Source organism: Bombina bombina, chromosome 5, assembly GCF_027579735.1.
Source record: "Bombina bombina isolate aBomBom1 chromosome 5, aBomBom1.pri, whole genome shotgun sequence".
Classification (NCBI taxonomy): domain Eukaryota; kingdom Metazoa; phylum Chordata; class Amphibia; order Anura; family Bombinatoridae; genus Bombina; species Bombina bombina.
The window spans coordinates 922,565,422-922,580,985 of record NC_069503.1 but is presented as its reverse complement, the minus strand read 5'-3'; the positions used below and the strand labels follow the sequence as shown (position 1 = coordinate 922,580,985).

General features: G+C 39.6%; 1 protein-coding gene across 1 annotated transcript in view; it reads right to left on the bottom strand.

The window, feature by feature from the left end:
* The window catches only part of MCMDC2 (minichromosome maintenance domain containing 2), a 260,089-nt gene that overhangs the window by 30,461 nt on the left and 214,064 nt on the right, over positions 1-15,564 (bottom strand). Inside the window, exons 12-14 of the mRNA XM_053715892.1 lie at positions 12,062-12,201; positions 2,444-2,459; positions 1,715-1,811 (exon numbers count right to left, since the gene is read on the bottom strand). Coding sequence (XP_053571867.1) covers positions 1,715-1,811; positions 2,444-2,459; positions 12,062-12,201 — 253 coding nt within the window. The remainder of the gene's footprint in view (positions 1-1,714; positions 1,812-2,443; positions 2,460-12,061; positions 12,202-15,564) is intronic.

Here is a 15,564-nt window from a genome sequence, read left to right as displayed (position 1 = left end):
ACCTTGAGCAGAAAAGTCTGCAAACTGTTCCCCCCAACTGAAGTTCTCTCATCTCAACAGTCCTGTGTGGGAACAGCAATTGATTTTAGTTACTGCTGCTAAAATCATACACCTTTTTTTAAACAGAACTCTTCATCTCTTTCTGTTTCAGAGTAAATAGTACATACCAGCACTATTTTAAAATAACAAACTCTTGATAGAAGAATAAAAACTACAAACTAAACACCACAAACTCCTCACCATCCCCGAGGAGATGCTACTTGTTCAGAGCGGCAAGGAGAATGACTGGGGGGGCGGAGCCTGGGAAGGGACTATATGGACAGCTCTTGCTGTGTGCTCTCCTTGGCCTTTCCCTGTGGGGGAGGAGAATATCCCACAAGTAATGGATGACCGCCGTGGACCGGACACACCAATGTTGGAGAAATGAGTGTATACTGTCCCTTTAAAGGGCCACTGTTAGTAAATATTTTCTATGCCTGTTACTAACTAACTACCCCAAATACCCTTTTTATCAATAGCATTTCATTAACATATCTCTACCGTATATCAGAAATCTTGTCTGCAAATTTAATTGTTTTCCAAACCCACTCCGTGGGTATCCTTTGCTCTGTACCAATCTGTTTACAATACCTAGGTTTCAAAATGGCGCTTTAAACACAAAGTTATTTGTTTTAAGTATTTTGAACACTCAGTGCTGAAAATAGTGGCAGGATAACGTGACATCATCGGCGAATAAAAGATATAACTTTTAGAACGTTATGAAACTTCGTTTTGGAGAAAATATAGGTCAGTAGGTTTTAATTAGTGTTTATTAACTTTAATATGTTAGTTGTTTAGCTTAAAAATTATAACAGAAAGTAATCCTTTAACCAGCCTCTGCTTTGTAGATCACCACCCTGGTACACAGAGTAACCCAAGGAGATATTCCATAGTGTACAATGTCATTTCACCTTGGTTGCTCCTGAAAGAACAGGTTGCCTTTTACCTTGGGGCAAATTTGTGAGGATTAATAAATCCTGTTTCACAAAACTGTTGGTAGAACCATTTAGAACAGAAGGATAGATAAGTAGAAATGCCTCCTAGAAATTTGAGAGGATTTTTTTTTTATCCATTTCTTGTCCTTTGTTATTAACCCGTCTGTTCTAATGTGGTTCTATGAGAACGTAAGAGAAAAACAGATTATATAACAGCAAGTGAATCAATTTCTTCAAACCTGATGTATACCATATAAAGTCTTGTCTGTATGGCACATTTGTTTATATTTTTTGTGCTTATGCCTCTGGAGTTTTCAGGAGTTAATTCTCGTTCTTTCTTGGCTACAAGTGAGCGGATTTAGCAAGAACCAACCTTTTCATACTTCTGGAAGGCATTTCTAGCTACTCATGATGAGATCATGTATCCACTTGTCCTGATAGGGTTTTATTTAATTGTTTGACTGTGAGGGAAATTGAATTATCTGTATGTATAAAATCTGTTTTAGACACTTATATTGCTGTAGTAACTATCATTCCCAGGAACAATTGCTTGCTCACTTAGAATGGATTATCATACTCTCTAGGCCTTCAATCATGTTAAGCGAGCATGAGAATACTGAGAATAAATATCTATAGTATTAGAATAGAAAACTTGCTAATGTGTTTTAAAGTATAACACAGATCAACAGTAACTTACAGTAAATGCTTGATAGTTGACATCATTTTAAAAAAAATATTACCATGTTTTAATGTGACTGAAGTTTCAAACAATAAAACAGCAATCAAAACAATCTTCTTTCTGTCCTCTTCACTTCTTAGACAAAGTTTTGCATGAGGCTTCAGATATGAGTGAAGTCCTAAGACAAAGGTGTAAGCTTTAAAGTATTTGTCAAAATATGTATGCAGAGTATATAAAAATATTTTGTTAAACACATGATACAACTATGTACATGTAAAGTACAACATTTGCATTTCATATCATGTACCAATGGAATTTATTTAGCCCACTCTCGGCTAGATTATGAGTTTTGCGTTATGAGTATAACGCTGGCTTTTTCACTACTGCTGCTATTACAAGTCTTGTAGGAACAGCTGTACCGCACACTTTTATGGCCGTCACGCAACGTAACTACCGCACCTTTCAAAAAGTCCTTTTTCAATGGGACTTCCATAGCGGTGGTATTACGAGTTTGCCTGTCCGGCCAAAAAGTGAGCAGTACACCCTATAACTACAAGATCCGTACCGTCACCTGAAAGTCAGTAGCTATGAGTTTTACGTTACAAAGCTGTACCATAAAATGCATGCCTAAAGTGTTACAAAGTACACTAACACCCATAAACTACCTATTAACCCCTAAACCGAGGCCCTCCTGCATAGAAAACACTAAAATAAAATTATTAACCCCCAATCTGCCGCTCCGGACATCGCCGCCACTATAATAAACATATTAACCACTAAACTGCTGCACTTCCGCATTGTAAACACTAGTTAAATATTATTAACCTCTAATCTGCTGCCCCCAATGTCGTCGCCACCTAACTACACTTATTAACCCCTAATCTGCTGTCCCTAACATCGCCGCAACCTACATTACTGTTATTAACCCCTAATCTACTGCCCCTAAAATCGCCGCCAGCTAACTACACTTATAACCCCTAATCTGCTGCCCCCATGTCGCTGCCACTATCTAAAGTTATTAACCCCTAAACCCTAACCCTAAGTCTATCCATAACACTAACGTAACCCTAACACCCACTAACTTTAACATAATTAAAATAATTCCAAATAAAAATTACAATTAATACCTAAATTATTTCCTATTTAAACTAAAACTATAATAAATACTTACCTGTAAAATAAAACATATTGTATATGGCTTATGTTTATATTTTATTTCACCTGGTAAGTTTGCATTTATTTTAACTAGGTAGACTAGTTAGTAAATAGTTATTAACTATTTACTAACTACCTAGTAAAAATAAATACAAATTTACCCTGTAAAATTAATAACTAGTCTACCTAGTTAAAATAAATACAAAACTTAGCAGTGAAATAAAAATAAAACTAAGATAGCTACAATGTAGCTATTAGTTATATGAGACTAGCTTAGGGATTATTTTACAGGTAAGTATTGAGTCTTAAATAGGTATTAATTTAGTAATAATAGTAATTTTTATTTAGATTTATTTTAATTATATTAAAGTTAGGGGTGTTAGGATTAGATTTAGGGTTAAGTTTAGGGGTGTAATATATTTATTTAGTGTTAGTGATTGTGGGAGGGTCAGAGGATTTAGGTGTTAATAACTTTAGTATAGTGGCGGCGGCGACTGTTGGGGGCGGCAGATTAGGGGTGTTAATAAATTTATGTAGGTTGGCAGCGGACATTGGGGCAGCAGATTAGGGTTAATAAGTGTAGGTAGGGTGGCGGCGTCATTGGGGGGTGGCAGATTAGGGGTTAATAAGTGTAGGTAGGTGGGCAGCAACATTGGGGGTGGCAGATTAGGTGTTAATAAGTGTAGGTATGTGGCGGCGACATTGGGGACGGCAGATTAGGGGTTAATAAGTGTAGGTAGGTGGCGGCGACGTTGGGGGAAGGGCAGCAGATTAGGGGTTAATAAGTGTAATGTAGGTGTCGGCGATGTCGTGGGGGTGGCAGATTAGAGGTGTTTTAGACTCGGGGTTTATGATAGGGTGTTAGGTTTAAAACATACTTTTCTTTCCCCATAGACATCAATGGGGCTGCGTTACGGAGCTTTACACTCCGTCATTGCAGGTGTGTTAGGCTTTTTTTAGCCAGCTCTCCCCATTGATGTCTATAGGGGAAATCGTGCACGAGCACGTCAAAGAAGCTCAAAGCGAGTGCTGGTATTTGTGTGCGGTATGGAGTTCAATGCTGGCCATATTGCCGAAACCGAAGTTTTTTTGCAAACCTGTAATAGCAGCGCTATTAAAGGTGAGCGGTGGAAATAACTTGCAAATTAGTAGCGAGCCAGCCATAAACTCAAAACTCGTAATCTGGCTGTCTGTGTTTTCGGTGCTTAATATAATTGTGTATACTATTTTTTTTTTTGGGGGGGGGGGATATATATATAATTAAATTAATCACTTCAGTATGTTTGACTTTGAACATGCATTTATCCTACACAGATGTAATTATATCTATTTTACTGCAGATGAACAACAGACAAAGGGACCTCAGTGTCCTGAAAGCTTGCAATTGTATTCATTATTAGTTAGTTAGCCAGGGCCGCCTCAAGACATTGTGCTGCCTGGGTCTGAGAATACATGACGCCCCCCAATAGTAACATTACTGATGAACATAACCTACTTGCCTGGCCGCTGAGCTTACTAAGCCTTCCTACCTGCATGCAACCAATGCTTATGCACAATTGCGGCATAAGTGAGAGGGAAGTTAGGGGACCAATTCTGTGTCTTTGTGCATGATAAAGTTATGCTGCTGGGAGCCTGCGAATTCCCGCATGGAGGCAGAGGAGAGGAGTGGTCTGGGTCTGACAGTGACTGACTCAGTCAATATAGTGCTGCCCCTTGTCAAGTGCTGCCTGGGTCCATTTGATCCACTTGGTCCCATGGTTGAGCCGGCCCTGTAATTAGCCGTTAGAGGTAACACCTGTACATGGCTTTTGTTATTTTCTTGCAAAAACATAATTTATGCTTACCTGATAAATTCCTTTCTCCTGTAGGTGTAGTCAGTCCACGGGTCATCATTACTCTGGGATATTAACTCCTCCCCAACAGGGAGTGCAAGAGGATCACCCAAGCAGAGCTGCTATATAGCTCCTCCCCTCTACGTCACACCCAGTCATTCGACCGAGAACCAAACGAGGAAAGGAGAAACTATAGGGTGCAGTGGGTGACTGGAGTATAATTAAAATTAGTACCTGCCATAAAAAACAGGGCAGGCCGGTGGGACTGACTACACTACAGGGGGAGCAAAGGAATTTATCAGGTAGAGCATAAATTATGTTTTCTCTCCTGTTAAGTGTTGTCAGTCCACGGGTCATCACTACTTCTGGGATACCAATAGCAAAGCTAAAGTACACGGATGACGGAGGACAGGCAGGATCTTATACGGAAGGGGTACCACTGCTGAAGAACCTTTCTCCCAAAAACAGCCTCCGAAGAAGCAAAAGTGTCAAATTTGTAAAATTTGGAAAAAGTATGAAGAGAAGACCAAGTTGCAGCCTTGCAAATCTGTTCAACAGAGGCCTCGTTCTTAAAGGCCCAAGTGGAAGCCACAGCTCTAGTGGAATGAGCTGTAATTCTTTCAGGAGGCTGCTGTCCAGCAGTCTCATAGGCTAAACGTATTATGCTACGAAGCCAAAAAGAGAGAGAGGTAGCAGAAGCTTTTTGACCTCTCCTCTGTTCAGAATAAACGACAAACAGGGAAGAAGTTTGGCGAAAATCTTTAGTTGCCTGTAAATAAAATTTCAGGGCACGGACTACATCTAGATTGTGCAAAAGTCGTTCCTTCTTTGAAGAAGGATTAGGACACAATGATGGTACAACAATTTCTTGATTGATATTCTTGTTAGTGACAACCTTAGGTAAGAACCCAGGTTTAGTACGCAGAACTACCTTATCTGAATGAAAAATCAGATACGGAGAATCACAATGTAAGGCTGATAACTCTATGAGCCTCTGTAAGACTCTACGAGCCGAGGAAATAGCCATTAAAACAGAACTTTCCAAGATAACAGCTTGATATCAATGGAATGAAGGGGTTCAAAACGAACACCCTGTAAAACGTTAAGAACTAAATTTAAGCTCCATGGTGGAGCAACAGTTTTAAACACAGGCTTAATCCTGGCCAAAGCTTGGCAAAAAGCCTGAACGTCTGGAACTTCTGACAGACGCTTGTGTAAAAGAATGGACAGAGCTGAGATCTGTCCCTTTAAGGAACTAGCAGATAAACCCTTTTCTAAACCTTCTGTAGAAAAGACAATATCCTAGGAATCCTAACCTTACTCCATGAGTAACTCTTGATTCGCACCAATGTAAGTAATTACGCCATATTTTATTGGTAAACCTTTCTGGTAACAGGCTTCCTAGCCTGTATTAAGGTATCAATAACTGACTCCGAAAAAACCCATCGCTTTGATAAAATCAAGCGTTCAATTTCCAAGCAGTCAGCTTCAGAGAAATTAGATTTTGATGTTTGAAAGGACCCCTGAATTAGAAGGTGCCGTCTCAGAGGCAGAGACCAAGGTGGACAGGATGACATGTCCACTAGACTGCATACCAGGTCCTGCGTGACACGCATGCGCTATCAGAATCACTGATGCTCTCTCCTGTTTGATCCTGGCAATCAATCGAGGAAGCATCGGGAAGGGTGGAAACACATAGGCCATCCCGAAGGTTTCAAGGTGCTGTTAAAGCATCTACCAGGGGACTGCTCCCGGGTCCCTGGACCTGGACCCAGTAACAAGGAAGCTTGGCGTTCTGGCGAGACGCCATGAGATCTATCTCTGGTTTGCCCCAAAGGTCGATAGTATTTGGGCAAAGATCTCCGGATGAAGTTCCCACTACCCCCGGATGAAAAGTCTGACGACTTAGGAAATCCGCCTCCCAGTTTTCCACTCCAGGAATGTGGATCGCTGACAGGTGGCAAGAGTGAGGACTCTGCCCAGCGAATTATCTTTGATACTTCCATCATCGCTAGGGAGCTTCTTGTCCCTCCTTGATGGTTGATGTAAGCTACAGTCGTGATGTTGTCCGACTGAAACCTGATGAACCCCCGAGTTGTTAACTGAGGCCAAGCCAGAAGGGCATTGAGAACTGCTCTCAATTCCAGAATGTTTATTGGAAGGAGACTCTCCTCCTGAGTCCATGATCCCTGAGCCTTCAGGGAATTCCAGACAGCTCCCCAACCTAGTAGGCTGGCGTCTGTTGTTACAATTGTCCAATCTGGTCTGCTGAATGGCATCCCCCTGGACAGATGTGGCAGAGAAAGCCACCATAGAAGAGAATTTCTGGTCTCTTGATCCAGATTCAGAGTAGGGGACAAATCTGAGTAATCCCCATTCCACTGACTTAGCATGCACAATTGCAGCGGTCTGAGATGTAGGCGTGCAAAGGGTACTATGTCCATTGCCGCTACCATTAAGCCGATTACCTCCATGCATTGAGCCACTGACGGGTGTTGAATGGAATGAAGACGACGGCAAGCATTTTGAAGCTTGTTAACCTGTCATCTGGTCAGGTAAACCTTCATTTCTACAGAATCTATAAGAAGTCCCCAAGAAGGGAACCCTTGTGAAGTGGTAAGAGAGAACTCTTCTCATACGTTCACCTTCCCACCCCATGCGAACTTAGAAATTGCCAGTACTTACTCTGTATGGGTAGACCCCTGGCAGTTTGAAAGCTTGACGCTTGTATCAAGAATGTCGTCTAGGTATGGAGCCACCGAAATTCCTTGCGGTCCTTAGCCACCCGCCAGAAGAGAGCCCAGAACCTTTGTGAAGATTTCTTGAGCCGTAGCCAACCCGAATGAAGAGCTACAAACTGGTAATGCCTGTCTAGGAAGGCAAACCTGTTAGATACCGGAATGATCTTTTGTGAATCTGTATATGAAGGTAGGCATCCTTTAAATCCCACTGTGGTCATGTACTGACCCTTTTGGATCATGGGTAAGATTGTCCGAATAGTTTCCATTTTGAACGATGGAACTCTTAGGAATTTGTTTAGGATCTTTAAATCCAAGATTGGTCTGAAGGTTCCTTCTTTCTTGGGAACCACAAACAGATTTGAGTAAAACCCTTGTCCGTGTTCCAACCGCGGAACCGGATGGATCACTCCCATTAGTAAAAGATCTTGTACACAGCGTAGAAACGCCTCTTTCTTTATCTGGTTTGTTGACAACCTTGAAAGATGAAATTTCCCTTTTGGGGGAGAGGCTTTGAAGTCCAGAAGATATCCCTGAGATATGATCTCTAACGCCCAGGGATCCTGGACATCTCTTGCCCAAGCCTGGGCGAAGAGAGAGAGTCTGCCCCCCACTAGATCCGTTCCCGGATCGGGGGCCCTCACTTCATGCTGTCTTAGGGGCAGCAGCAGGTTTTCTGGCCTGCTTGCCCTTGTTCCAGGACTGGTTAGGTTTCCAGCCTTGCCTGTATCGAGCAACAGCTCCTTCCTGTTTTGGAGCAGAGGAAGTTGATGCTGCTCCTGCCTTGAAGTTACGAAAGGCACGAAAATTAGACTGTCTAGCCCTAGGTTTGGCTCTGTCTTGAGGCAGGGCATGGCCTTTACCTCCTGTAATGTCAGCGATAATTTCCTTCAAACCGGGCCCGAATAAGGTCTGCCCTTTGAAAGGTATGTTAAGTAATTTAGATTTAGAAGTAACATCAGCTGACCAGGATTTTAGCCACAGCGCTCTGCGTGCCTGAATGGTGAATCCAGAATTCTTAGCCGTAAGTTTAGTTAAGTGTACTACGGCATCAGAAATAAATGAATTAGCTAGCTTAAGGGCTTTAAGCTTGTGTGTAATCTCATCTAGTGGAGCTGATTCAAGGGTCTCTTCCAGAGACTCAAACCAAAATGCTGCTGCAGCCGTGACAGGCGCAATGCATGCAAGGGGTTGCAATATAAAACCTTGTTGAACAAACATTTTCTTAAGGTAACCCTCTAACTTTCTATCCATTGGATCTGAAAAGGCGCAGCTATCCTCCACCGGGATAGTGGTACGCTTAGCTAAAGTAGAAACTGCTCCCTCCACCTTAGGGACCGTTTGCCATAAGTCCCGTGTGGTGGCGTCTATTGGAAACATCTTTCTGAATATAGGAGGGGGTGAGAAAGGCACACCGGGTCTATCCCACTCCTTAGTAACAATTTCAGTAAGTCTCTTAGGTATTGGAAAAACGTCAGTACTCGACGGTACCGCAAAATATTTATCCAACCTACACATTTTCTCTGGTATTGCAACTGTGTTACAATCATTCAGAGCCGCTAAGACCTCCCCTAGTAATACACAGAGGTTTTCCAGCTTAAACTTAAAATTTGAAATGTCTGAATCCAGTTTATTTGGATCAGATCCGTCACCCGCAGAATGAAGCTCTCCGTCCTCATGTTCTGCAAATTGTGACACAGTATCTGACATGGCCCTAATATTATCAGCGCACTCTGTTCTCACCCCAGAGTGATCTCGCTTACCTCTAAGTTCTGGTAATTTAGACAAAACTTCAGTCATAACATTAGCCATGTCCTGTAGTGTGATTTGTAATGGCCGCCCTGAAGTACTCGGCGTTACAATATCACGCACCTCCCGAGCGGGAGATGCAGGTACTGACACGTGAGGCAAGTTAGTCGGCATAACTTCCCCCTCGTTGTTTGGTGAATGATGTTCAATTTGTACAGAATGACTCTTATTCAAAGTAGCATCAATGCAATTAGTACATAAATTTCTATTGGGCTCCACCTTGGCTTTTGCACATATAGCACAGAGATATTCCTCTGAGTCAGACATGTTTAACAAACTAGCAATTAAACTAGCAAGCTTGGAAATACTTTTCACTCAAATTACAAGTAATATGGAAAACGCACTGTGCCTTTAAGAAGCACAGAAAAAAATTATGACAGTTTAATAATAAGGAACCGGAAAAATTATAACAATCAGATTTTTCCCGGTAAAGGCATAAATTTAGCAAAGGATTGCCCCCATTAGCAATGGATAACTAACCCTTAATAGCAGAAAAAATGTACAAATATAAACGTTTTTTTATCACAGTCAAAGCACAATCTCACAGGTCTGCTGTGAGTGATTACCTCCCTCAAAGTAATTTTTGAAGACCCTTGAGCTCTGTAGAGACGATCCGGATCATGCAGGAAGAGAAAAAGACTTTTGACTGAATTTTTGATGCGTAGCAAAAGCGCCAAAATAGGCCCCTCCCCCTCACCCACAGCAGTGAGGGAAGTTCAGTAAACTGTCTTAAATTAAAATAAACGACAGCCAAGTGGAAAAACAGTGCCCAAAAACAATTTTTCACCCAGTACCTCAGATAATTAAACAATTTAGCATGCCAGCAAAAACGTTTAAAATCAAAAAACATGAAATGTCATTAAACAGCCTGTTGCTAGACGTTCCCACTGCAAGTTAGGCTAAAAATTATATGCATATAGTATTACCCAGAGAAGTGCCATTCCCCAGAATACTGAAGTGTACACATATATACATAAACAGCCTGATACCAGTTGCTGCTACTGCATTTAAGGCTGAACTTACATTATATCGGTATTGGCAGTATTTTCTAGTCAATTCCATTCCTCAGAAAATAATATACTGCAACATACCTCTTTGCAGGTGAACCTGCCCGCTGTCCCCTGATCTGAAGTTTACCTCACTCCTCAGAATGGCCGAGAACAGCAAAATGAATTTTAGCTACGCCGGCTAAAATCATCCAAAAACTCAGGTAGATTCTTCTTCAAATTCTACCTGAGAAGGAACAACACACTCCGGTGCTGTTTTAAAATAACAAACTTTTGATTGAAGATATAAAAACTAAGTATAATCACCACAGTCCTCTCACACATCCTATCTATTAGTTGGGTGCAAGAGAATGACTGGGTGTGACGTAGAGGGGAGGAGCTATATAGCAGCTCTGCTTGGGTGATCCTCTTGCACTTCCTGTTGGGGAGGAGTTAATATCCCAGAAGTAATGATGACCCGTGGACTGACTACACTTAACAGGAGAAAAGGATTTTTACAGTTTCTATGTTACTGTAATCAAGTGTTTTTTAACCCCCACTACCCTTTCTAAAGTTGCAAACCCCTTTTCTGATTAATTAAAAATGCACAGGACGTCCTCTGACACTTGCCGACATGTAAAGTAAAAGAATTGTGGAAGAGAAACTCTATCTAGTGCCACCCAGTGTAAACACAAAATAATTTGGAGACATTTGACTGCCTGGTACCAGATGCTATATTACAACTAGAAGAAACAAAAGATCAGCACTGAATTAAACATTGCATATTACGTTGACACAGTTATCTGCAAAATGAGCATCAGTCATTTCGAATGAGATTCTTTACCTCATACTTTGACAGGTACATTTTTTTTAACTCTTGCTTTTGCATCAGTGGAGAGGGAAACCCATTTTCTACTAAACAGTGTTGATTCTGGTTTAGTTTGATGTCTGATATCAGATAATTATTTGTAATTGCATAGGGGGATTGTGCATCTGTAGGTTTTCAGGTTTTATTATATTTTTCTATTCTATACTTGATTAAAATTGATTTTTATTTGTGTACTCTCTGCCCTCTCCTTTGCCTTGTCCTCTCTATCTTCTCTCCAGATGATAAATGATGTGAATCATTATTAGACATGTGCGTTTCGTTTGGTTCCCAATCGAAATTCGGACGAATTCACCAAATTCGGAGAATCGATTTGAATTTCCGAATTACCCTAGAAACGAAATTAAAATAATCTGAATGCATTTGTAACGATTAAATCCAAATTAGTTTGGATTTATTCATTACATTCGAATGGCCATGCACTAATCACAATTCAGTATATAAAAATTAAATTTAGTGAGATAGCACAGTTAAATAATTCCTTTTGTGTAACTTGGAACCATCTGAATCAACATAACACATACCAAACTTCCGAATTTACTAATCGAATCGGAAACGAATACATCCAAATGTATCCGAATTCTAATCGATCCGAAACGAAATTCGAAAAAATCTGAATCAATCTGAAACTAACCAAAACAAATTTTTCCTCTGTGCACATGTCTAATCATTATAGGAAATCACATACTTGTGCTTCTTTATGAGATTAAACGATTGGGTAGTAACTGAGGGATAATGAATTAGAGACTATTTAGGAACACTTTGTTATTTTACAAATAGTTTATTATGGTTAAAAATGGCAATTTGCAATATTATTTTTTCATGATAAAATATATTTCAGTTTTTCACACTCGCTATTGAGTGTGTGTTTGTGCCAAGTTTACCTTTATTACAGAATTTCATAGATGAATATGTTTTAATAATGTTATGATCATCCAGACTGCACTGGAGTGGACTGAATCCAAGTAGAGTGTCACATAAGCCTAATATACAGATACTCACAGATGTCTTAATGCAGATGTTGATATTTTTGATCCATTGGAGTCTGTTCTTACTCTTCTGCTTGCTAAATAGTAACCATGTATAAGTTTTTCTGCTTTGGAGCTAAGGCTCACTTGCAAATTTTTTGCATAAGCAATAAGCTAATGAAAAATAAATAAATAATTGTGATTGAAAATATATCCTGCAGCCTTTAATCTTAAAGGGATAGGAAAGTCAAAAGAACATTGAATTTTAAGACACTTTTAAACTAACTTCTATTCTTAAATGTGCTTCGTTTTCTTGGTAACTATTGTTAAAAAGAATATGCACATATCCTACACTAGTGGGAGCTAGCTGCTGATTGGTGCCTGCACACATTTGTCTCTTGCAATTGGCTAACTAGATGTGTTCAGCTAGTTGCCAGTAGGGAAATCCTGTTCATTCAGTAAAGGAAAACAAGATAATGAAGCAAATTAGATAACTAAAGTAAATTGGAAAATTGTTTAAAATGTTCTATCTAAATCATGAAAGACTATTTTGGGGTTTCCTGTCCCTTTAATAGGTCAGACAATAGAAACATAGCAAATTAGATAATAGAATTAAATTGGAAAATTGTTTAAAAACTGTATGCTCTATCTGGATAATTACTTTTTTTGGAGGGGGTATATCGCTTTAACTGGTATTTTCAAAAATATATATTTTCTTAAAGGGACAGTAAAGTCAAAATTTAACTTTCAAGATTTAGATAAAGCATACAGTTTTAAACAACTTTATAATTACATTTTTAAAATATATTTATTTGTATGTTCACATTACAAGGCAAAATACAGAGGCATAGTGAATTATAACAATAATATCTACAGATCTAAAATAACAAATTAAATCAAGACAAGAAGAAACATATTCAGCATCAAAATGTCAACTTGACAATCTAGTACTTTTTTCCCTTTTATTTAAATTGCTTCATTCTTTTTGTTGAAAACCATACCTTTGTAGGTCAGGAGCAGTAGTGTGCTACTAGGAACTAGCTGCTGATTAGTGTCGGCACATATATGGCTCTTGCCATTGGCTCATTGGGTCATCCTATGTTCAGATGGCTCCCAGTAGAGCAGTGTTTCTCAACCTATTTGTAGCAAGTACCCCTGTAGGCATACATTTGTTTTTTTTGTACCGCAACTGTAGCACATATATTATTGATCTTTTACATGAACAAAAATGGAAATCATTTGTATCATTTGATTTCACAAGCTTGTTTCAGAAATGTTTTTCAAGTAAATATATAGGAATTTGATATTTGTTTTATATTTTCCAGAATGTAACATTTCACAGTATTACAGCAGAGAATACTAAACCCATAAAACACAGATATATAGTCCATTGATATTAAAAATGATATCCAATTAATGTGCATCTTACATGCAACTCTTGTGCATGATGAGAAAAGTATTTCTGGTACCATCTTTCTATTTTTAATAACCATTTCATACCCAGTTTGTCTTGTTTAACAGCGGCACACATTAGTATAATGTCCTTTACCTATTTCACAGTGGCACATTAATCTGTTACTTGTCTTTGTGACACTTGGTCACAGTAATACAATTTTACTGTTCATATAAGTGAAGCTCAACTCCAGCCCTCATATGTCACTAACAAGCCAGAATCTAAGGTTTTAGCAATTGGAGGTGAATTAGTAATTGACAGTGGTACAACCTAGGCAGGGAAATACTCTCTGTCCTGTAAGGAGTGCTCAAGGGTAGAAATGAGAAACACAGCTTTCTTTGATATGTAATGGTTACAGTAGCTAAATCAGGAAAAAAAATGAAGGCCAATCCCTGGAGTACCCTTTGCCAATGCCCCAAGTACCACAGTTTGAGAAACTAGGCAGTAGAGCATTGCTGCTCCTTCAACAAAGGATACCAAGAGAATGAAGCAAAATGAAAAATAGAGCTTACAATTTTTTTTTTATTTAAATAATTTTTATTGGTTTTACAAACAATATTAACATGTTTAGAAGTTGACAAAATTGATCAATAACTGTAAGCAATTACTTCACAAAGCGTCTCTGAGTGGCAAATGTTACCAACAAGTAACCAGTTCTTCCATTGAGTTCTCAACTTAAACTGTATAGTCCTTAGTTCCATAAGTCCTTTGTTCTTTTTCCTCTTTCAAGGAGTTCTTTGTGGGTCGCAATGCATATATTTTAATTATTCCCCCAAAAGGATACAAATGTTACAATCCTATCATAAAGGTTGGATAACCATATTTAACCGTTTATTCATAACAATGGTAAGCAAGTGGGATATTCTATAAAATTTAGTGTGTCTAGGTTGTATCTTTTGATGTGGTGTATTAGGATTAAAATGTTAAATATAAATAAAGGGGTAGGAGTCCATCCCACCCTTCTGATTTATAATGACCTTTATATCAGTGTTTGGATGTGATCCATTTTCTTTGGGATCTTAGTCCTAATAGTATATGTGTAAACTGCTTTTCCTTTCTGTCTCTAACCTGGCACTACATCTTAAACTCTAAACCTATGAAGTTATGTTCTGGTCGCTTCCGGGCTCTGGCATTCCTTCCATCGCATTAGCATATATTCGTGCATGTCTAATGTATTTGCCTGCATGTGGTGATATCTTTCTAAGTGCAATAAAGTTTCCACCTGTCTCATCCACTCCTCGACCGATGGCACTGTTTTGCTTTTCCAATTTTTCGGAATTAATATTTTTGCCCCGTTCAACATAACTAATCTGAGTGCGGTCGCAGCCTTATTTTCCAGACTGGGCAGGGAGAGAAACAGAAGGGTCTTGGGACTATTCTCTAGTGCGTTCCCTGTTGCTAGCCTGATATACTCCAATATCACCGTCCAATAACGGTCTAGGCTTGGGCAATCCCACCATATATGTGTTAGTGTACCTTCGCCCCCACATACCCTCCAGCACTTCCCTGTGGTAGTTTTATATATTTGTTTTAGCCTGACGGGTGTGAGATACCACCTTGATAGGAATTTATAACTTGACTCCTGAACCCTGGCAGATATTGAGGATTTTTTTTGTAGTTTGGAATGCTGCCAGACATTCCTGTGGCTCAATTTCCAGGTTTAATTCCTTTTCCCAAGCCTTGGTAAAGGTTGGCAGTGTTTGGGCATCCTCAACTATAAGTAGCTGATATAGTATCGATATTGCATGATCAGTCGGTGTGTCCCTTAGACATAATTTCTCAAATGTGGTGGTTTGTCTGGTTAGGTTGTGCTTCTGGTTATGTGTTGTCAGGAAATGGTTTAACTGTGAGTGTGTCAGCCAATTCATGTTACGGCCTACCTCGTTTTCTTTTATTTTTTCGAGTGTTCCCAGTCTACCTCCCTCCATCAAAGCTGTGAGTGCCCTTGTCCCGTATGGAATGTTTATTGTCATGTCGGGTTCCTTATAATTCCACGGCAATGCGGGATTCTGGCATATGGGTGTCAGGGGTGAAAGCTGTGAGGATATGTTTACCGATGTGTTAAGAAGTTTGTCCCAGTTATG